The sequence below is a fragment of the Phoenix dactylifera genome, chromosome 6 (genome assembly GCF_051530095.1).
Source record: "Phoenix dactylifera cultivar Ajwa chromosome 6, Ajwa_hap1_PhDact_Kaust_v1.1, whole genome shotgun sequence".
Lineage (NCBI taxonomy): Eukaryota > Viridiplantae > Streptophyta > Magnoliopsida > Arecales > Arecaceae > Phoenix > Phoenix dactylifera.
In genome coordinates, this window is record NC_143195.1 from 31729324 (window position 1) to 31753104 (window position 23781).

General features: G+C 38.9%; 2 protein-coding genes across 4 annotated transcripts; both read right to left on the minus strand.

The window, feature by feature from the left end:
• Positions 1 to 4904: 4904 nt before the first annotated feature.
• LOC103711129 (ethylene-responsive transcription factor ERF027) lies at positions 4905 to 6008 on the minus strand. The gene has a single exon (XM_008797147.5). It carries the CDS (start codon positions 5842 to 5844, stop codon positions 5149 to 5151), a length of 696 nt encoding a protein of 231 aa, XP_008795369.3. The 5' UTR covers positions 5845 to 6008; the 3' UTR covers positions 4905 to 5148.
• A 10096-nt stretch (positions 6009 to 16104) lies between these two features.
• LOC103711130 (protein-ribulosamine 3-kinase, chloroplastic-like) lies at positions 16105 to 23774 on the minus strand. 3 transcript variants are annotated; one of them, XM_088723663.1, is made up of 9 exons: positions 23584 to 23739; positions 21924 to 22077; positions 20077 to 20167; positions 19880 to 19954; positions 19714 to 19802; positions 19197 to 19315; positions 18481 to 18621; positions 17157 to 17233; positions 16105 to 16598 (listed from the first exon to the last, which is right to left on the minus strand). In XM_088723663.1, the coding sequence occupies exons 1-9, from the start codon at positions 23687 to 23689 to the stop codon at positions 16452 to 16454; spliced, it is 999 nt and encodes a 332-aa protein (XP_088579789.1). In that variant the 5' UTR covers positions 23690 to 23739; the 3' UTR covers positions 16105 to 16451. The 3 variants fall into 3 exon arrangements, with proteins under 3 accessions (XP_088579789.1, XP_088579791.1, XP_088579790.1); XM_088723665.1 differs by having other exon boundaries at positions 21924 to 22128; positions 23584 to 23721; XM_088723664.1 differs by lacking the exon at positions 21924 to 22077 and having other exon boundaries at positions 23584 to 23774.
• Positions 23775 to 23781: the final 7 nt, after the last annotated feature.

The window sequence follows — 23781 nt, forward strand, 5'->3', positions numbered from 1 at the left end:
TTGTATCTAACCAGGTAAAGGACTAGAGGTAAAATAGCAGAGGAAAAAGGAAGAAGAAGAAGAAGACTGGGTGTGAAGTTCCCCTTTTGAATAATAGTATCCACAAACAATTAATCTAAGAGATCTCACGTATTCAACTAGTTTATAAGAGAAACAAAAGAGAAGAGGGGAGCACAAAATCATTCTCTAATTTGGCTTCTCTTTGAAAAGAGAAAAGGACCCGGAATATTGTCGACTTGCACTACTTCTCTGCTTGCTGCCAGTCACATGCAACCCTATCGATATTATTAGGCAACATGTGACATGCTTAGATACAACAGAGCTCTTAGAAATTAAAACAATTAATCCGCGAATTAATTCGTGCCTGTCCCAATGGCCACACTTCGCTGTTATGCAACTGGAACAAAACTGCTCATTCCAATTCATGATCTTTCATGATGCCGACATGGCATTTCATGACGGATAAACTTCTTCTTTTTTCTTTTTTTAAATGAACCCCAAAGCACTCCTTGTTGTTAAGAGTCTTAGAGAGATTGCGCACGTGTCAAACCACCAACAAGAGATGATGTATAGGGTGACACGAAAGGTAAGGAACTCAGAAAGAGACCCTCCACCATCCGAACCCAGGAAGGCACTCTACTGGGGCCCCGTTGTCGTCTCCTCCCTCGCTTGAACGCCGGAAGACAGCGGCCTGCTATCCGAATCTCGACCACCTTTCTTCGGGAAAGGACGTGACAGGCTCTTTCGGCTGTTGTTGCTGCGGCCGCCGACTTCGAACCAAATCTTTTCTAGCTCGTTTTCTTTCCATGAACTAGCCTTGAGATCTCATTAACCTTTGTTCCGCCTCCAAGCCACCACCGTAGATGGAACGCATGGTATTGGTCTTGGTGGCGTGGCCATCAGCTTTTCATGCTGGGACCGGATTTGGGTAGGCCACAGAAAATCTTCAGAAGATTGTTCAAAGTTTAAATTAACCAGGTTCATTGAACGTTCTGACAACCTTGCCACACGTGCGTCTCTGATCTTGGAACAATGGAAAGGCTTGCGTAGTTTTATTGCCTACGCAGGTGGCCGTGCACGCAGCCAACAACAGCCGCTGATCTCTACAGAACTCCATTCATCAAGTGTTGGAACGTTACTCTCGTGTCTCAATCAATCTACTGGCTTCCGGTACTGTCCGCGATGCTGCTAACTCCCAGGTCGGCAATGTATGCCGCAATCAGCCCAGGAAATCTAAGTCAAATCATGACGGAGATCAATCGATGAACATAATGCTACGTACGGTAATGCTTGTCGGGCGCCGTTTTTTCCTGCAACTCTTGGCGTTTGATTAAGCATTAACCCGTTCGTGTTTCCCTAACAAGTCCTCGTGTTACGAGGAAGATAAATCAATGCTCTCCCGCAAAGAGAGACAGAGGAGAAACAAGTAAAATTATTTAGTGAAATGAATATCGTAATAACAACATTTTGACCATTGGATGCTATAATCAACTGGACATTGATTAATTGTTTCCTTCAAGAAATAACTAGACGTGGCAAGTGCAATGTATGTAATAAAGTTTTGGGAAACATGAAAACTAGAATCACCAAGAAAAAAAAGCACCTAGAGCTTTACGAATAAAGCATTCACAGTAAATATATTATAAAAACACCTTTCTGATCATCTCTTTTTTTATTTTTTATTTTACCGTAGGCATCCAAATTCAGATCATTAACTCAAAAACTTGTTATAACCTTAGATGCTTGAAGTAATTAGGTAGGAAGGATACACCTTTACTCTCTGCAAAAACTCTATTGAGAGAGAGAGAGAGAGAATGGGAGGGAGGGAAGGAGAGATATCCCCTCAGTTTAATTATTGAAGTCTAAATATATGGGGGACGCATCCAAAATTTGAATCCAAAACCCACTGGTTGCTAAGTAGAGGGGTGCTACTATTGGGACAGGCCCTAACTCACTTGTTAAAACATTTTTCTAAGCCACTCCTGTCAATCAAACAGTTTATGCAATTAGCTACACATTCGTTCTTGAATGCAACAAATTGTCCTTTTGTGTGTGACAAAAGTGTTCTAGAGGGAAAATGAGCAGAGGTCTTGGATTCCTCCAACAATGTTAAAAGGAGTAAATGATGGCACTGGTTTTGGATCTGTGTCGGTGTGTCTCAACTGAAGTGCCAATCAAGAAATCAGGGCCAATTCCATGCTATTCATGGCCATATTCTCTTTCCTTTTGACAACACTGAGCAAATGAGGTTGAAATGTAACTATCCTCTTGACTAACAGCATGAAAGAGTTCGGAAGCGTTTTGTAATACTTCCGTTTTCTTATCCAAGCCACTTTTTTAGGTTGGACGTTGAATAAGAGGAGATATGTTGCAATAAGGTCATTGAAAGATAGCATCTACACCATCTATTAGTGATTTAGATATGCGCATCTGCTGTTGTTTTTAACTCTACTAAGAGGTTAATCTGAAGAGTACTGTTCATGCAACGATGCCAAACCTGCTTGCCTTTTTGAAAAAAAGGGAGATATTAATAAAAATAATAACAATAATGGGGTTGATCTGTTCAATGCATGACTTGGAAGCCTATAGAGAGAGAGTCCAATCAGTCAGCCCACTATTTCTTGCCCTAGTTAAAAACCTTTCCATCCCAAATTCTCAACCCCTTGGTTGTCACTGCCATCCCAAGGTACTTGCACGGTATCTTTGGTAAGAGATATCAGCTCATTCCTTTTCTGTAATATTAAGCTGCCAAGTTCTATCATTTTGGGTATATATATATATATATATATATATTAATGAAATTATTATATTATAAATTATTTTTATTTTTCATATATTATTTCAGCTATTCTTAAGTATTTGTTTCTTTTATGTGTTTATGATATCACAAGTTAATGGATCAATTTACGGTCATTGAAATGATGACCCAGGACTGCGCTAATTAATTAGAAACAGCATCCACGAGCATCCTGATACAATTTCTCGCTGAATCCCATAGGCAAATAGAAATCATATTCCAAGAATAACGAACAGAATACTAAGCTACAAAAATCACAACCTAATCTGCAGCAGCATTAGTCTTGTATGGTGTACATGTATTGCTTGGAACCATTCAGTCTTAAACATTCTCCACATATCCAATGATAGATGGTGAACATCAGCATATGGGGAAGGTTATCTTGAGGTCCACGAGATGATTGTAAGAGAACAGTCTCAAGCCAAGCCTTCGTAGCATGTATATCGGTTCATTGCAGTAACCATCCTTCTCATGCCGCTCTGAGCTCGGCCATGGGAATCGAGGTCAATGCCAACTATCGTCCTCCAGCTTCAATGCGTCCGCCATGGTCATGAGGTATGGTGAAGCTTGAACCGCCCGCGGCACCGTACCATCAATATTAATTTTGATAACTCTGAGGGATGGGGGTTCCATGGTAAATTGAATCACCCAAGGAGGACTGTTGTGTGGGACATGAGAACCCAGGTCTCCTCAAAGAGATATGGAGCACATAGAAAGAGAGCTAAGAGGTATTCGGGTGCGAGGGATCTCCGCCCATCTCTAAGAAACTGATAGCTTTCTAATTTGAGATGCAAGAAGATTTGTTAATCTTATTTTTTCTTGTAAAGCAGCATATTGTAAAGAAAAACAAAGAAAATACACTTCAACTTTTAATGATTTCATTCTGAAATGAATTGATAATTTCTGGTATTATTCATTGATTTACAGAATATTGCTTGCTAGATTGAAGAAAGAAAACGACATAGTAATTACAACGACGGACAAAACCACTCCCATTGCTTCATGGCATAGGACAGATAAATCTGGGGATCGAACCGACCATGGATTGGGGTAAATTCTGACTACGATGTCCTGTATTTGTCTCTTATGGATGGATTCTTTGGGTACAGGGTTCAGCCTTTTGGAACTCACATATAGGCGGGGAACACCTTATACATGAACAGTGCGAGTACGGTTGCTCAAAACAATGGCCTTCCAGACAACTTGATCAGAATTTCGTCACATAGTTAAATGGTTTTGCAGTGCTTTGATAATGGGTAGGACCCTGTTGAAATAAAAGCAAATTATCCTTATGTTCGTGGTAAAATTCAATCATTAATCGATGTTCTGAGAGTTTGTCATTCAGTAGATGAACACACACACACAGAGAGAGAGACAAATATTTTCAATTCAATAACCTAGAAGTCCTATTTCAGTTTTATTCCACATTGAAACCATCAGTGTTATAAGCATCGTGTACGCACCAATGAGTTCCTGATAACTGTTGTCTATGTTGATTGTTAGAGAATTTAATCGAGCAAGAATTGCAGGAAGAATTGTGTGCTCGCGCGCCTGCATATATGTGTGAGTGTGAGCGAGCGAGCGAGAGAGAAAGAGAGAGAGAGAGAGAGAGAGAGAGAGAGAGAGAGAGAGAGAGAGAGTCTGTATGTGTGAGAGAGAACGGCTAACCCTAACCCTCCATAGATATAAGCATCTGAATTCTGAAAAATATGGAAGGGTTTACAAGGATTTAAATTTGCAATCATCCACACCTAAATAGAGCATAATCTGCAGGCAGTTAGAGCGATTAGTGCAGCCGTGACTCCATGATCTTGACCCAGGATCTTGCTTTGTCGAACTGCGAATAGGAAGGTCATTGTGGTGCCTTTCGTTCCTAGTATTGAGAAGAGTAATAGAGCTAGGATTGAGCAATTCTTATAGATAAACTGCGAATGACTTGTCATACGCTACGGGCGTCGATCTTGTTCAATTTTCTCTGCTTCTGGCGTTTTCAAAATTCAGTAGCCCTAGAACTTGGAGCCCTGGGAAACTGAGATCAAAAGTATCCTGCATGATAGGAAAAATCCGCTAATCATCACACCGGCCAAATGTTGACAACCACGCACCAAAACCCTTCGACACGAAAAATTAAAGCTTGGTTTCATATAAACTATTTACAAGTACCAGAAAACAAGACCTCATGTACTCATATTAGACTTCTAGTAGTTCTCACACACTCAAAACAATAGTAGGCATTCCACAAAGTTCTACTAATGGAAAGGCAGCTGTCCCTCTACCCACTCGTGCATGATTCCTCCTCTCCCCTCTCATAATCCTATAGAAAGCGTTAACAATCGGGCCAGCTGCTAAGTTTATGGATAGCTCCATAAGCTTTCCCCCTCTGAAACCTCCGGCGAGTCATCGGAACCAGTCGGGCTCAGCCTCGGAGGACTCATTAGCATCCCCTCCGCCATGCTGGCCAACAAGTTGGGCATGCCAAAGATCGCCTCCTCGTCCATAAACTCACCCTCCTTTCCCTGCCCAGACCCACTGGCCTCGCTTTGTCTCGACGGAACCTGCGCCGCCGCCGCCGCCGCCGCCGCATCCTTCTCCGTCTCAGGCTTTTCCAGCAGCGCCGCGGCAGCCGCGGCGGCCGCAGCGCGTATGTCCGACGGCGAGGTCGACGCGGGAGCCGGGTGGGACGAGACACGATCCGGGAAGTTGAGGACCGCGTCGGCGCCGCGGAGTGCGTGCGCCGCAACGTCGTAGGCGACGGCCGCCATCTCGGCGGTCGGGTACGTGCCGAGCCAGATGCGGTTGGCCTTGCGGGGCTCGCGGATCTCCGACACCCACTTGCCGCTCCGGGACCGGACGCCGCGGTAGCTCGGGTGCTTCCAGGCGGCCGGGCTGTCGGTCCCCATGCGGCCGCCGGTCGGGGTAGGCGGGGGTTGTTCGATCTGCGGTGCACCGGCGCCGTAGACATCTTCATGTGTTTGGAGTGGAGATGGTCGGGCGCCGCCACGCACGTGGTCCGGATGTTGCCCGTGTGAATGACGGTGGTCGGCCATATAGAGTTCTATATATCCTGTATCTAAAATATAATTATCATGCTACAAGATAAGATATGGCCGAGGTGAAGGAATGGAAGGAAGTTTAGATATGTCAAAGTTCAAAGGAGAGTGGGGAGTGGAGAATGGATAATGGGATGGAGTGGAAGTTGGTGAGTGAGGGAGGGAGGGAGGAAGAGTAGGAAGGAATGGGAATTTAAAGGACGGTAAGAAGCGTGGTTTTTTCGCGGGGAGTGTGCGTTCGCCGACAGCGAGTGGCCGAGGAAGGGGTGCCCTCCGCGCGGCACGCGCTTTGGGTACTCTCTAGCAATTAGCTGTTACCTGGAGGGCAAACCACCTCGTGCCACAATTTTGTGTTCCGATGTTATTACCACTATCACCTATCAAATCACATAATTTCAAAATGTCAACACTCGAAGCAATTAATAATGTCACCCGTTCCGGGCCACATTTGTGACGTATTAATGAGCCTTGTACTTAAAATCTCTAAGCCCCTTTAGTCATATAACTTACATGCTACAAAATAAAAAACGCCTCCAGATGCGCAGTCCGCAGATGGTCTACTGTACATAATGTGTCGTACTCTAAAGCATCATGCAGCGCTCGATGGTTGTCATCAAAAAAAAAAAAAAAAAAATGTCCATCAAACAAGATAATTTATAACTATATACAAAATTTTATACATAATGTGTACTGTTTGTTCACCGTTCATCTTCTAACGGCAACTATTTAATCTCGGTTGTACGATGATTGAGTTGAACGGCGGGGTCGACAAACAATACTTATATTGATATGTTTTGGATGAGGACCAACTTTGAGCCTTCGTATTGGAGCAACGTGGGCACCAGTCTTGGCTAAACCAAGCATATTGTTTATTCAGAAGTTCAGATTCACCTGGCATTGGACGCCGCATTGCAGCATAATTCCTGACAATGATGTACAGTGAAAATTGTACGTGGATAAATATAGATGTGCATCATCTTCGATTTATTTGCATGTCGGACTATATTCACATGGCATAGGTGGTAGGGTTGCAAGTAGATAAAGAGTTGGGTTTAGGTATAACCTGATCTAAGTCTGCCCTGAAATAACTTCAAATCTAAAATTTGCACCCAGGTTCTAGCTTCCATTGTTTGTGAGGCGATCTTATATTTTGTAATTTTTATTTTTTTTATGGTAAAACTTTTGTATTGTCTTCACTTATAGTTGTAGGTCAAGAAACTGAACCATCTAAATATTGTGTGCTCTTATTCTTCTTTTTTTTCTCCTCTTGTTTCATTATATTTCATGATATTTCTAATTTTTTTAATAAGAAAGTGATGTCTTCTTCAAAACTAATGGAGAAAATACCGAACACCTTGATCTCAAGTTTGATCAACCTTCTTGTCCTTGGATATAAACTGAGGTGAACGACTTCGACTCCAACCGAAGAGTCGCCAGCCGTGGTAAATAATTGGCACAGGTCGATAAGGGTTGATAATATCAACAACTGACAGTCCTGACAGTTCGTGATTATGACAGCCACACATCCTGCATTAGACCTGTACTGCATTCTACCTATATAGACTTGCCCCGCACCGCGGCCAGTGCCGGCTCGAGCCTTAGGCAACCGAGGCGGTCGCCTAAGGCCCCCGGCTCATGGAAGGCCCCCCGCCCGACTCGTGAAGAGTCTTTTTTTTTTTTGAGTCACATCCGAAAGCTGGCTGCAGGGTTGACGGGCGACGGCGGCCTGCTACAGTCCCCATCTTCCCGACGAGGCGACGGGCGCGGGCCGACGGCTATGCCTATGCTGCTGCCTCCTGAGAGCCTGAGACAGGCTACGAGCCTATGATCCGTTAGGGACCTGAGACAGGCAGAGCGGGACGGGGTGCCGGGGCGTACGGCGTGCCTTCCGTTCTCCTCTCAAAGCAGTCGGCAGAAGCCAGAAGCCGCAGAACCCTTCAAAGCACAAAAAAAAAAAACAGAGCGTACCTTCCAACTTCCGTTCTCCTCTCCGGCTCTCCCGATCTCCCCTCAGGCCTCAGTGCTTCTTCACTTCAGTTCTTCGGCAGTTCGGCCCTTCCCTAATCCCTAGTTTCCTTCTCTACCGGCAGTCGGGAGGCTCGACCGTCGACGGCTTGAGGCTCGACGCCTCGACCGCCCCTGCTTCGGAATCCGGAGTCCGGATCTCCTCTCCAGCTCTGCTCGCCGTCCTCGGCTCCTCCGGGCTCCGGCTCCTCGGCTCCGGGCCTCCGGCCTCCGGCTCCGGGCCTCCGGCCTCCGGCTTCGGCCTCCGGGCTCCGGCCTCCGGCTCCTCCGACCTCCGGCCCTCCGGGCTTCGTCACTCCGCGGCTCCAGCCTCGTCGCCTCGTCGGCTCCTCCCGACTCCCGTCCTCCACTCGGAGTGGAGCATCATTCGGCAGCTCGACTATTCCCAAATCCCAAATCCCAAAGGGCAAAGGCAGCCAAAATCAAATCCCAGGCTTAGGCTAAGGGTGAGTTTTAATATTTTATATTGACTAATCACTATTCACTAATTATTTCATGAAAGTATTTGTTGATTGTTGTTTTATTTTCTAATAGTTCTGTGAATCTGTGATTACCAAACAATTATATATAAATAGAGTTTCTTTCATATGCCATATTGTTGTTATTGGCTTATTACATTTAATGTTATACAATAATAAAAAAAGTCAAGAGAATATATGGCTAACTGATTAATTTTTGGATCCAATTAATTTTGATTTATTCAAGTTAGAGACACTACAATTATTTTTTTTTGTCTAATTGTAGGTTGGTTGTGATTTCGGCGGTTCGGCCTCTTCTGAGTTCTCTCCGTCAAGTTCGGCACTATTCGGCCTCTTCTCCCCGTCAAGTTCGGCACTACTTGTCGGGGCCTGAGTTTGTTTTTTTTGACACAATCAAATTTTATCGTTTTCAACTTTTTTATATCTTAATTTGTTTGTGGTGTTTTTTTAATTGTTTTATTTGATAATATTCTTTTTAGATGAAAATGTCTAATAAAAAATATGAATGTGGGTATGAAAAACTCAAAAAAAAAAGAAAAATTGATAAACTCATTCAATCTCAAAAAGGAGCTCTAGATAGATTTGTTGTCACAAACAAAGAAAAAACCACATCAAATTCAACTCAAGAATTAACAACTGAGCATGCACCCGAAATAGAGTTAGAAAATGACATACAAAGAACGAAACAAAATAAAATTGACAACCAAATTCATAGTAGTATTCAAACATCTACTGAAACAATATCTAGTGAAGAGCACAATGAAGAATCGGATGGAGATAGGATAAATAAGAAAAAATATTGTGAAACTAGTTCTATTCTTACAAATTTATATGATCCTGCTCAATGGAAAAATATTGATACAAAGTTGAGAGACTTAATAGTGGAAAAAGGTCCAATTTTAAAGTATTTTATACTTATTAAAAAATTTTCATTATTTAAAAAAAAGGCCTCTTTTTGTGAGTTCGTCTTAGGCCTCCAAATGTTTTGGGCCGCCCCTGTTTGCACATATACAACTTTCTCACATTATCGGACTCTTACTGTTTTTCTTTTATTTGAAAAACAAAAAGCTCTTGGGATAAGATATGATCCCATGAAAATTGAGAATAACTCTAACGAGTACCATCCTATAATGCAAAAGAAGGAAAATTCTCAGAGCCCATTTGGTTTGGGGTAATGTAGCATGAAAAAATAAACCCTATATTATATTAGCATGTTTGGTACTAAAAATGAATGATGGAGATGGTAAAGAAAAGATAAAATAAATACCATGAGAATGGCAGTATTTGTTTTTCCATGCCGGATTACCGAGTAGAGGTAACCTGAAAATATTATTTTTATATCCGTACTCGTGTAGTATGATGCGCCCGCTCTAGCAAAAAAAAAAAAAAAATCTTAATGCAAACACCCTCACTTTTATCATATTTATATTATATAATTAATAATAACTATACTAATATATTATATTAATATTATTTTCATATATTATAAATATATTTATATATTATAACATACTAAAATTTATTTATGATAAGAAATATATTTTCTAATATATATATATACATATATAATTAATTTAAATATATTATTAACTTATGTAAATATATTTCAATATTCAAAATAGCTAATATTGACACCATTTATATAAGTGGACCATAAACGACCAACGAATGGACTGAGAAAAATATATTATTACTTGAACTCTTTATTTAAGAATATTGTTGAAAATTTGGTAATATTTTTATATAAAATTATTTTTTTCTATATATAATTTTTTTTGATGTTTTTAAGAATATTTTTTACCAAGCAAGTATAGTAAAATTTATTTTTTTTAAATAAGATGTTATTTTATAATCTGATATATCTCAATTAAATGAATCTGTAGGAAAGAGTCGTGCAGATGCTAGGATCACAAAAAATTGCAGTAGTTTTATCTTATGGGGAGAAATTTTTCCAAAAGTTGGTATTTATTATGTAATTGAGAAGACTGGTGACTAAACAAGGGAGGGCCACATCGCCGAGCGGGCCACAAGTTTATGTCCATTTCACGACATGTAGCTTTACATCCTCCTTCCCGTTTCACATCACGCTGCTCGACTTCTTGTGCTGGCCACAACCCGGATCCCGGAGTCACGCCGAGAGATGACATGCGATGAGGCCCAGCAAGCACAGCGGGCCAGAGCTCGAACACAGATTACAGCAGGAGCCGGCGCCACTACGCGTTGTTTGGTTCGCAATCGGCTTTGCGAGGACATCTTCCACGAATCAAATGGCCGGTCATGAAAAAGCTGGCTTGCTTACGGCAGTGCATTCAAGTATGACGGAGGGATGGGAAGTTGGGAACAAAAATCATATGGGACAGATGTCTCAAAAAAACAAACTTTTTATCTTATCATTTTTCACCAATACCCCTCATAAATATAAAATTTAAGAATTATAAATTTTTGTACGGACAGACTCATCAATTCTATAATTAAATTTTTTAAGAAAAAAATATGGAGCATCTACTTTCTTCCTCATTTTAAAAATATATTTTTTGTCGGTACATGCTAAATAATACATAACAAGTAAATTAGTTATTTAGCAAATTAATATACACATTTAGGTAAATCGATATATAATTTCTAAAATATGGTGTATGATTCGTACAGCTCTAGAACGGACACATCCAAAAAAGTTAAAAAAATAACATATTAGGGAGCGCTCTAGGCTCCCTCTTCCCAACCAATAAAGCACGCCGAGAGTGATTGGCCACATGTGAGGCTACCTAGTCTGCGGCTCCGTTAGCCTCTCTATATACGGCTTGAAATGCCATGCTGCTACTAACCACGGCCTGGATATCTCGAAGAAAGGGGCGGTACCCACCCACGCTGTTGGTGCCTTCCTGGATCCAGTCAATTATCATAGCCGAATCACCCTCAAGTATAACTGTTCTAACTTGCAACACGCGCCGAGCATGACCCAGACCGGCTTATGCCGCCCTTAACTCAGCCCTGAGGTCTAAAACATGATATTTACCGGTATATAGTACATAACTATATAATACATATTTAGCAAATTTGTCATCTAGCAACCTCATACACATCTCTAAGCAAATTGATACACAACTTTCAAACTATTATATTCACTAGTATACACTATATAACCGGTGATACTAACTTATCGATTTCTTGCTACATACGACAAGCTTACTTGATAGATACCCAACAGTAATCAAATACATACCTCCAGATAAATCGATACATAATTTTCTAAATATACTTTTTACTGGTATATACTATGCAGCCAGATAATGTACACCGAGCAAATTAGTCATCTAACAAGCCAATACACTCTTCTAGGTAAGTTGATACATAGTTTTCGAAATATAGTGTTCATCAATACTGGTATATAATTTTCTAGCTTTGTCTGATATAAAAAATTATATATCATTTCTTAGATTCCATAAACTCTTAGGTGCAAATATCTTGAAAAAGAAAAGAATGTGGAGGAGGAGAAAGAGACTTTGGACGAAAAACAATTTTACGGATGGGATAGACGACTTGATACAAAAGAGGATAGAAGGAGAGGCATGATAAGAAAGAAAAAAGGATGCGGATGGTCTCTCTTAGTGGAGTGATCTCTATTAATCTGTGCATTTTTTTTCTATTTTTTTATAGAGTTACCGAATTGACAAGCTCCGTTAGTAAGAGAAGTTATGCTCGTATTTAACTTTTAGGTTTTCTTTTTAAGATGGATATTAGAGGAAACATGGCAAAATAGGATTCCCGCCTCATATGATTTTTGTTCGAGGGATGGGGATGAGTAGAGTTGCTGTCAGTCCAATGCCGCCTCTGTGGGTATAACTTACCGATATGGGTTAGGGTTCATCGAGATGAAACCAACCGAACCTGTTCAACAAGTTAGGTTGAACTTGAGTTGAAATACCAAATCGAGTTAGAGGACAAACCCAACCTAACTTGACCCAACCCGAACCCAGTTTGATAAAAGATCTCATTTGTATTTCTTTGGTACATATATACAGATTTCATTCAATTATAACGCTAATAAATTTATTGAATTGTGTAATTGCATCTAGACTTGATTCGAACATACGCAATGGCAACCCAATGGAAGTAGCTTAAATTACCTGTATAACTCATCATCATCTAATTAATCAAATTCCACATAGCCAACCCAGCTGATCCAAATTTAGTTGAAGACAGGACGATATTGGTTCTTTGAAAATCAAAGAACCAAATTATTCACAACTAGTTTATATCCAGTTTAAATTTCTACTTATATTTAAGTTGCTTGATTAGTAAATCAGCTGAGATAGAGATAGATTTGCAGGCTCAGCTTGATTAAACATGACATTAATAAATTATTATAATATTTTAATTAGCATTTACAAATACTTTTTATATTTATCATGTAAAAGATAATATAATTTACTTAAGAACTTCTTTGATTGTAAAATTAAAATATAATTAGTTCAAATTGCATAAAAGTTTTAAGAGATCTAAGGCTCTTAAAATCTTTTAAATAAGCCCAATGTCAACGACTCAAGTTTAGCTCGAAATCAAACGAGCAAACTTGAACTCGACTTAGTTATAAAACATGTCCAGCATGAGCTGGCAAGGCTTTGTTTGCTCGAGCTCTCCTTGTTTACAACCTTGTCAGTGAGTTGAATCAGCCACCATCCAAAACTTGGGTTGCCTAATAACAAGTAATCACATAAGTGAAATAGAAAACATGGCACCTATAGCTAGTCTCCTGCTCTTATCTTCTAGGGCTCGTTTGGTTCGCGGAAAGTATTTTCCCTCCTAAGAATATGATTCCTGGGAATCAGATTCCTAGGAAGAGGATACCTAGGAAAGTACTTTTGGCATGTTTGGTTAACCATGGGAAAGTGACAAATTTCCAAAGTGCTTATGTTTGGTTGACCATCCACTTTCCTAGGAAAGTTAAGTATAATTCCTATTATGCCCTTAATAAAAATTAGGTCTTTAATGCCTCTTTAATGCTTCTTTAATGCTGAAGGGTCTTTTTGGGAAAAAATAAAAAAGGAGTGATTCCCACCTCATGGGAAAGTAACTTTTCCATGTTTCTCATGGGAAAGACTTTTCCATGAAATGTGGGAATCATATTCCCATTGAAATACAACTTTTCCATCTCTCTCCTTTGAAAACTCCAACCAAATAAGAGGCATTTCATTACTTTCCCGTTGACCACACTTTCCCTCCTCTCGCATCAACATAGGATAAAAAATGTGCAGTTAGTCAAAGGGCGACTACATCTGCATGTTAATTACGCGTTCCCATCTTACGATTGAAAAATAGATCAAAATAGGATAAGACAAAGACGTAAATCGAGAAGAAGGTTTCGTATACTTGGTGTCTAAGCACGAAGAAACAAGGCATGCCCATAGGCGCCGTCTTTAGGAAAGACTCGTGCCCCCTTTCATACGCTACGTTCGTGCGACGCCTTTTCCAAGATACAATATAACGTCCCCTTCGTCTCTGCTTTAGTACACGTGTGCAAGAATACCGAGCACCGACTTTTCAATGCGTTCGGACTGCTCAGACCGGGTTAGGGGTGTATCTTTCCTCGGAAAAAAAAAATAAAAAATCTTTCTTTATATGAATCTATACAGATAGATAAATGAATAAGCTTAAAGTGCTCGAAGATTTGTGTGATGTGTGATCCTACGGTTAACATTGCAAAAAAGATCAATTATGTTTTTATGCAAAAAATATAACCTGAATCAGCTTAGACTATCGTGTAGGAAATGTGAAAATTGTAGATAACATGTATGGGAGAATAACAGAGGAAGAAGGAGTTTCAGAGGGACTACACCATTGTCTTGTCTGTCTTCTTTTCCAATTGAGGTAAATAAATAAATAGAGCATTTCATAACGGTTGGAGACGACTAAGCTAGAAATCAGCCCATCATATGCTCCACTTTTTTATTTCCACATATATCTATTAATGGGAGGTTCAAAAGAGGTATTGAATGCGCAGAACTTGCAAAATACATATTTATAAAAAGTTGACTGATAAAATATTTCAGAAATTATTAAAAGGAGATGCATTCGAGTAAAATTTGAAATTCAAATTTCATTCATAATATAAATAAACGTAAGAAAACTTGTCTATTATGATCAAATCATCCTGGTAAACCAAATTGAATAGGATTAATAATCACATTAAATTGAATGACATTAAATTGGATAGAATTAATAATCACAATAAATTGAATTGAATCGCATTAAATTGGGGATATACACGGTAAATAGAGGGAAGGAGACCGGTAACTAAGGGTGTGAACAGGTTGAGTCCGGATTTGGCTCTATCCATACCTAAATTCAAAATATATTCATTAGATCCAAATCCAAATCTAATTAAACCTTTACACCCATATTCAATATTGGATTAAATTTTGGGTAGAGATGAAGTATTCGAAAAACATATATTACAAATAGGCTATTACAAATGGCATGGACAGAAATTTAGTGGAAAAATATGAGTTACAGTTTTACTTCTCTACTTGATTTGTTTTCCTTTTATAATCAAAAATTGATAAAGATATATTTATATATTATATTTATTTACTGAATGTAAGTATCCGTATGTATGTTTGTATGCATGTATTTACGTATACGTATATATGTATATGTGTGTGTAGAGAGAGAGAGAGAGCGATGGATTTAATTACATTTGAGTGGGCATCCGCTTATATTCGGTCAGGTTTAAATCTGACAATGAAGATCACATATCGACGATCTAGGCTGTTGGATATAATTTACTATTTCTAAACTACTTACATAGCAAAAATCAAATGATTTGAAGACCTCTAGTATATACATCAAATAATTTATATATTTATACTATCCAATTTTTGGACCACTTGATATATAGATCAAAGACTTCCGAATTACATAATTTTGGTGAGCAGTCTAAAGATAATAAATCACATCCAACAACTTGAATTATTGATGTAGAAATTCCATCTACAATCTAACCATATATATATATATATATATAAATATAAAATAGTCAGGTCGGATTTTGAACTTCTGGAGTATGGATTCGTTGAAACCCAAACCTGACTCAATGATTGGGGTCTAACCTTGGAATCCAAAACCAAACCCACCAACTTATTGGGTTTATTTTTCATACTCAAATACTGTTTCCAGTTGGCTTTGGATTGGGCGGCAGGTTATCCTCCTCCATTGTTCCCCCTGCTGGCAGCGAAGGAAGCCAATCATTATTTACCGTTTAAGAAGCACTAAAGATACAAATTCACCTACAACCTAATGAAGAAGGAAAAGTTCAGCCCTCGCAAACTTGAATACCCAAATAAAGATTAAGGTTTGGCTCGCCGCCCGTTGTAACGGGCTCCTTCAGGACGCCAAACTTAGGCAATCTAACGGTACAGCTACCAGCCAAACCTCTTCTTAGGGTTCACAGTGGCTGTTCGATCCCTCAAAGCGCGAAGCACGCGTCCACACGAGAGGTGATCGCCACCAGTAGTGATCCGAACCACTTCTATTGAAGGAACGCCACCTACCTATCAAACTTGCTGCCTTATAGCAACAGCCTACAAGAGCTAGAACTCCCAACTTGCCTTCCAATGCTCCTGATCGCCCATGCACTCCCTCGCAATTCAACTAAGAAATGATAAAATAACTCGACATACAGTAAGTTTTTATAGATGATTAGTGATCTCGTATCCAATTCAGTTTATGATATCGACTTCAAAATCCCAAAAGGGAAGCAAATCCCAGCACCTGCATTAATTATTCAAGTTATAATTCTACATTCTGAATTCAGATCAAAAGATATCCTGCATTCTTCACAAGCCTTGCTTTACTTGCCTTCTCCCACTTACCCGAACTCAAAAGACAGTATCCTGACACAATGAAAACCTTCGGACTCTCTTAACTTTTACATTATCCAAGGTGATGTAGTGCAATACACGGATATACAGGTAAACAGGTGAAAGTTTTCCCCAACGGAGATGCAGCAATTCACAAAAGAATTTACATGCGGCAATGCGTGCATATCATTGGAACAAGTTGATGAAGATGGATGGGAACTTTTTCTATCAGACAGAATGCCTAAGCTTTTAGCATCCGTAAGTAGTCATCCATGATGGACATAGCCGAAGAACGGTATCCTGACCCAAATAAATTATAGTGATTCAAGTAATGATACAGCATGTACAAGTCCCTCCGCTTCTCAAAACCAGGCTGTTTCGGCATTACCTGAATGAAAGGAAAAAAGAAATCACTCCAGAAAAGATAGTTGAATTCCAGAGTAAATGATCGCACATAGGAGAGGCTCACAAGTATGGTACATGAAAGAAAAAAAATGTAAAACCTGCAAGTTTTATTTAATGCACCTAGAATAAGACTGAGTATCTCCGAGTGAGAGCATACAGTCTAACTTGCAAAAATAACCAAGATGATAATATATACAGGCTCCTATTGTTATTATAATAAAAGGACTCCATTCTTGTGTTTATCCCTATGGCAAATTAAGACTTCCTACGATTATAAAAATCTAAAAAGCCTACTGACTTGCATAAAATGACTGACTCGAGGGAATTTTGCCTTTAAGAGCACAAAGAAACATCTTCATCTATGATCTTGAAAATTCATGCTAGTTACATATATATAACCAACAAGCCAAATCCTGATTATTCGCAGTCAATTTTACACCTCGAGTCCTATATAAAACTCCTCTGAACTAGTTCCATTTCCCAGCAATCATCAAGTTGCTCTTTTGTTAATTTTATATAAACAGGGAAGAAAAGATGATACCTCAAAATAGGAATTATAAAATGATCCACCAAATCCAGCACACCATGACATTCCAAATTCCGCCTCATTGTGCCCATCTGTGCACAAACAAAATTGAAATTATTATAAGAAACAAAATGCTTCCAAGCCATATTTTATCACTTGTAACCTGTAACCTTGTTAGTTCGATGGCTCCTTATTTCAGTGCAAGATAGTTCAATGGTACAATTTGTTGAGTTTCAAAATATTGATGGAGCTATTTGGTTCATTGCAAATGAAGTTTTGCCGCAAAGGAAGCTGCATGGAGCTGAATTTGCAGCAAGTAGAGATGCATGTGATTGCAATAGCTCTGTTTGGGAGAATGCAATAATATGTGCTATAATTATTATTCTGTTGTTTGGAAGACTGTCATTTCATCAAAAACCAAGGAGGCATTACTGCAGCAGTCTTTATACATGACCAAATAAATTCTAGGTCATCACTGAGGAAGACCTTATAAACCATTTTCTTGAACACTTGCTGGATTTTCTTGATTGGCCAGCAAGCCCCAACACATGGACTCCACTGGTCTTGGAGACCACATCATGAACAGTGTTCTCCTTCCTCTCCATCAATGGCTAATCTAAGCGTTCAGATAAAGGAACAGAGTGCCAGAGTAATTGAATGGAGCCATTGGAATTCCTGATTGGAGTGCTGGGTGGAGGAATGAAGCGCCAAAGTTGTTTATATGAGCCCCGGGTGGCCAATCCAAGTGCTAGGGTGACCAACCAGGAATGGTTGATCCGAATGCCAGGGTGGCCCATGGGAGTGTTGTAGCGGCTGATAGGAGTACCAGAGAGCAGGGGAAACAGCTCGGCTTACAAGAGGGAAGGGAGAGGAGTTGGAAGGATGGGAGCTTGAATGAGATAAGAGAGAAGAGTCCTGAGTCCATGCCAATCTTGAGATGCTGCTTGTTGTGCCAGAGTCATTATGACTGCAGGTTGAGATACTGCATCTGAGCCTGATTCGCAACTTGAATTGCTGCAGCTCACTAAGGAACATGCTTGGACCCCAGCTCCCGCATCTCAATTATAAGATGAGATGTAGCTAACTATACAGACCTTAAGATCATGGATGTATGCATGTATACGTGCATATATTATGTATTTTACAATTGAATATATTCCTCTCAACACATAAAATTGTTTTGACATTTTGAGTTCATTATTTCAACTTCTTTTCAAAAATTATGATAAATGATTCTAAGATAGCAGTTCTTATTTCAGTACTTGGTTCATCATCAGAGATTAAAATGAGAATGATGAACCGTCATGTGCTGCAAAGCAACAGTTTGATTCAAACTTACAGTAACATGCTGGATCTAAAATAACAGGATCACCATTCTTATCACAACTGATGTTCCCGCTCCATAGGTCTCCATGAAGTAAGCAAGGTTCGATCACGACACCTTCAAAAAGTGGTTGCATGCTCTTTACCATCCGCTGACCTGTCAAAGTGAAAAGGAAAAATAAAAGAAAAAAATCACCCTTCAAACTTGATAGCAATTGTGCACCTCTTTACTCTCATACTTTCCTTTTCCTTTTGATTATTTCCCCCCCTGCTTTTCTCATTGTTATGAGTTACACCACTTCAGTTCTTTCTGCTCTATGACAAAAGTCTTGCTTTACCTCAGGTTGCCCTCTCTAGCAGGGCCAAAAAAATTACTACATAAACTTCTCTAGTTGAATATAGTGGCATTTACCATCTTTGAACAATTGCTTTACCTAACAAGAATGATGATCAGTAATGCTATTTCATTTATGTGCTTCCATTGTGGATTTAACTTCTCCTCAAACATCCAAAGCATGTCTCCTGTATTGTGAATTTAACTTCTCAAGCATCCAAAGCATGTATATATACATAGATTTGGATGGGGAGGGGGTTCATGGTAGAGACAGACACAGAGAAGTTTTTTACATATTTGGATGCCAACAGGATCTTTAGAATAACACCGTAACACATTCACTGATACCCCAAAAAAGGAAAGAAAGAAAAAGCAAGTAGTCTCAAGAACTGAAGTACCTTTTTCATATATACTGGAATCCCCATACTGATCCAGCGCCAACTTTAATTGGTAGCCCAATCTATGCTCAGCAAAAAACTCAGTCCAATCTTTAGACCAAGTGTTTATCTGGGGAGTACTACAGCAAGACAATCAAAGGTATCAGAGCATGGTAACCAAAAGCAACTAATATGATTGGTCCTTATGATCAAATGCAAGTAAGACTACAACACGTTGAACAACAATTAGACAAACAGGCTTGTGCACTACAGGCTAAGAGGATAAGCATGAGAGGAAGAGAATCCAAAGATAATCCAAAGATAAAAGGGAATGTAAAACCCCCATATAATTTTGGACATGAAGGAGAATGGTGGTCTATGATCACTTCATGGCTTTTTTGACAAAGAAGCAGGGTAATGCAGGGACATTGTTATGCAGATGGCAAGATTTTTAAAACATTTGAAGTATAATAAATGGCAAGACTTTCAAAGTGTTTGAAGTATGTTAGTTGAAATCAACCTTTGTGAAAAATTTCACCTGCCAATTGTATTATCAACATCAAACCCAAAGCCCTTATCTGATTTCCCAGCTTTATGCATCTCAGCAAGCCTTCTTCCTAGAACTGACTGAGGACATAGATATGGTTAAACAAAGATAATCTTCAATTTTAGCTTCTAGGTGATGTATTGTAAATCAGTGTCACCTGATTTATCCTGGAAGCTCCAAACTCGATAAATTCCATGATGATATAGGAGCCACCAGTTGGCAAAGGTCCAACCTACAAGACTCTCAAATCATAAGAAGTTACTTCATTTACCAACTAGAGGCCTTTCAGGGTGAAAATTGTGTGTCTGTGTGTGGTGGGGTGGGGGGAATAAGAACTGGATGTTGTTTAATTACCTTATATGGCTTTGGAACACGAATTGAATTGGTGGCATACATTGTACTCAAACCAAGAGCCTCTCCTTCAAACATTGATGGTCCAATTGCGCTGTGTCAAATCGCAACATAACTGAGGTTTTTCTCAAAAGGCAAATAAGAACAGCTTTATTCATAAATAACTATATATGGATGCACAAAGTAATATATGATTAAAGTCAAATTAAGCTTGTTTTATTAATGTATATCCCAGCACAAGAGTATTAACAGAGAAACCATAAATTTCAAAATCCAGAGCATGCAAACTTCAGTGACCATTAACTAATATCATCTAAGAACAGTGAGCCTTAATTTTGCATGCAGATGTACCACTACATTATGATTTTATAGATGTTGAAAAAATAGGCTTATGACACTTAGTCAGCCTTTGCTTTTACCTGTTCATATTTAAATGTTATCATTTTCAAATAAACTAGAAACTATGAGAGTAATAAATCAATAAATCTAGTCTGCAAGTTTTAGTAGCAAAGCAAAACCTTGAAATATTTTATATATCTTAAAGTTTTCAGGTTTATGTAAGATAATGTGCTCAATCCATTCATGGAGAGTTCTCACATTTAAATTTTGGTGCATGACTAACCTCATTTCAGTCGAATAGGCTTGGTTTGATTGATCGATATAATGAAACATTGGCAATAGGACCATGAAGTGAACACATTATGCTGTAATAAACACTAGCTAGCAGCATAAACACTAGAAGAATATCTGTGAGGTATTCACACGGATAAGGTTGCTTACATAGTGGCATACAAAACATCCCACAATTCATAATGGATCCATGGTATTTAAGTTTAAACTCAATTTTGAATAATTAGGATGCATGATCATTTAGCAAAGCACAAAGAAATGAATTGACAGGCTGGTTAGGAAAAGATAACAGATACATATTAGAGTGTTGGAACAACCTACAACCATCATATTCAACATCAGGAGAATTCTTTGAAAACAGCATTTATTTGTGTTTCAGGAAATCTAAAAAAAATGATATTACAAAGGAAAATTATGAATGATAACATTTGAACAACTGTGAATAGATTATGAGTTTGTAGCTGCATGTACACTAACAACAGAATGACTTGCTGCCTCATAAGTTTTAGATAATCCCCATTCCACTTGTTCCACATTAAAATCTTTTGATTTCTTTGAAACCAAGAAAAATAAAATGAAAATAATGATAAAAGCCAGTCTTGCCCCTTGATCTCAACACTAGTCTTAATTCATCATATCATTACCATCACATTTTCCATCAAAATGGTGACTTAATGAAGGGGTATACAATAAATTCCCACTATCTTACAGGATATCACGAACTCCTGAATTTGCTCAATTCTGCCAATTTATCAAGATGCTCCAGTATACGGAAAATTCCTTTTGCTTCTCTTCTTAATATGTTAGCTTACAATATCTTCTCAACATTTCCAGCATTTTGCTGAATTAGAAAGTTTAGCTCTAAGAGAATTAACCCAGAGCATCTAGTTTCAAATATGATCACAAGTTCTAACTATTCAACATTAAAAATTGGTCATCATGGTTTACAAATAATGCACTAATTTTAGAATTGTTGCTATAAACATGACAATGTAATAAAGCCTTATTTCTCCAAGTAGTACTCAATATAATTGATCTTTTATGGATGGCGAATCTATAATTAGTCTTATGAATGTGTGGTAACAGCATGGTCAAATATTGATGACTTGGAAAATTTCTTTCCCTTTATTGGAGCAACATTATAGTTTCTCCTAGGTAACAGTAAAAAAAAGGAAAATGTAAATTAATTTTTGTAAGTGAATTTCTAAAACTTGGCATGCCTGTTTGTCTTAACAAAGAAAGAACCAGAATCCGTATCATATCGGCTTGCATGATTGATACAGCCACCTCCAATGGGACTAATTCTTGTAATTTGAGTGGCCTTTCCTTCTGTGAGAATCCATTCACGAATTGGGTCATCACTCATAGTTGCCACTGTCAGTTGATAAAAGAGTGATGAAGGTTATTGAATTACAATCTGAAGTCCTGTAAGATAGATTTATGCATTACACAGGACTACATTAGATAAAAAGCAGCATGTTGAATAGGTAATACAGGCACAATTTAAATAAATTTGATGCTTGGCATGCCATCATTGAAGATTACATGTCAAAACTTCCACAAAGCATCCCAGTTAACAATTAGTTCAGTAGCATTAATAGGAAGGAGAGTCACATTTTCATCACTGCACATAAGAAGGAGGGGTGCAAAATGTCTATAGTCTAGAAATTGATAAGTAATGAGTCAAGGAAAACAACAAAAAGCATTGGCCTCAAACCCCTTCGCACTAGTTAGCCAAAAACACCACAAGTATTGATAGAATGCCTTAAGGCTTTTTACAATTAGAGCAAAGTCAATCAATATGATGTGGATGAAGGTACTTTCTGTATAGGAACCATGGAAAAAATGCTGTAGTATAAAGATAACAATATGTTCAATCAAGATAAGCAAAGAATGATGCCAATGCCATACTTATGGCACCAAAAGATATAATGGATGATGATTATTTTTTCACATCCATCACCAAAGCATCCTATAGAATCAAAAAAGGGTAGATAAAGAGAATACGTGTTTGTGGAACGTTGGGAGATGGATGCATCTTGATGGATTTTATTAAGCATTATAAGACAGCAGCAATGGCTAGATATGCTGTATGGTTTGAAGTGGAGGACAAAAATGAGGGCGACGCGCTTATGATGAACTTAAAAGATATAAGAACGTTAAGCTTGAACACATAATAATAATAATAAAAAAGGCATTTACAAAACGAGGACATTTGAGAAAGCTTAGAAGTTGCATCAAGAAAATAACTGTCGGCGATTCACTAAAAAGAAAAAAATGGTATCAAATTGATCTTTCATAGAGCCATTGGAGAGGGCGCAACTTTGTGAAGTTTCAAAAGACAAGGGGATACCTAAAAGAAGATAGATGGAAATTGTGAAGATTACAAGAAACTCACAAAGAGATTGCTCAAAGAAAAGAACTGAAACACTCACAAAGAGGGATCTATACAACCATCCCTAAAGGTGGGAGATACATGAGATGCAGTGACATGAGCGTAAGTTTATGTGATGGGACTATAGATTCTGGCCTTTATCCGTATACGTTTAAAGATATCGCTTCAGAATACAAGATCCTCGGTAAATCTGGGATGTTCCACCGCTTGATTTAATGTAAAATTTGAACAGCCTTATGGAATGAAATAGATCGTTGGACCAAATTGGTAAGAAGCGTTCAGTAACAGGTATACGGGAGAGAAGATAAGGGATGATAGAACTCATAGAAGCCATCGAGGGAATGGGGAATTAAATTTTATTCAGGCCAATTTTAAAGTTTAATTGTCTTTGCTTATCGAATGATTGTGAGAGAGAGAGAGAGAGAGGGATCATTTGCGCAATTTTATCCACAGCTAGAGTAAGAGAGAGAGAGAGAGGAACTCACTGTTTGAGAAGGAAACAGCACGCCTGGGCCTGCGTTTGGCGAGAGAGAAGCGGCGAGAGCACGGAAGAGAGGAAGCGGAGGACGAGACGACTCCCACGTGCCCCATTCCTCCGCAGGCACAACACCCAAAAGGATTTGGTCCTTAGACTCGCGATCCCCTTAATATTGACTTCCATGGCGACGCCGTCGAGTGTGGGC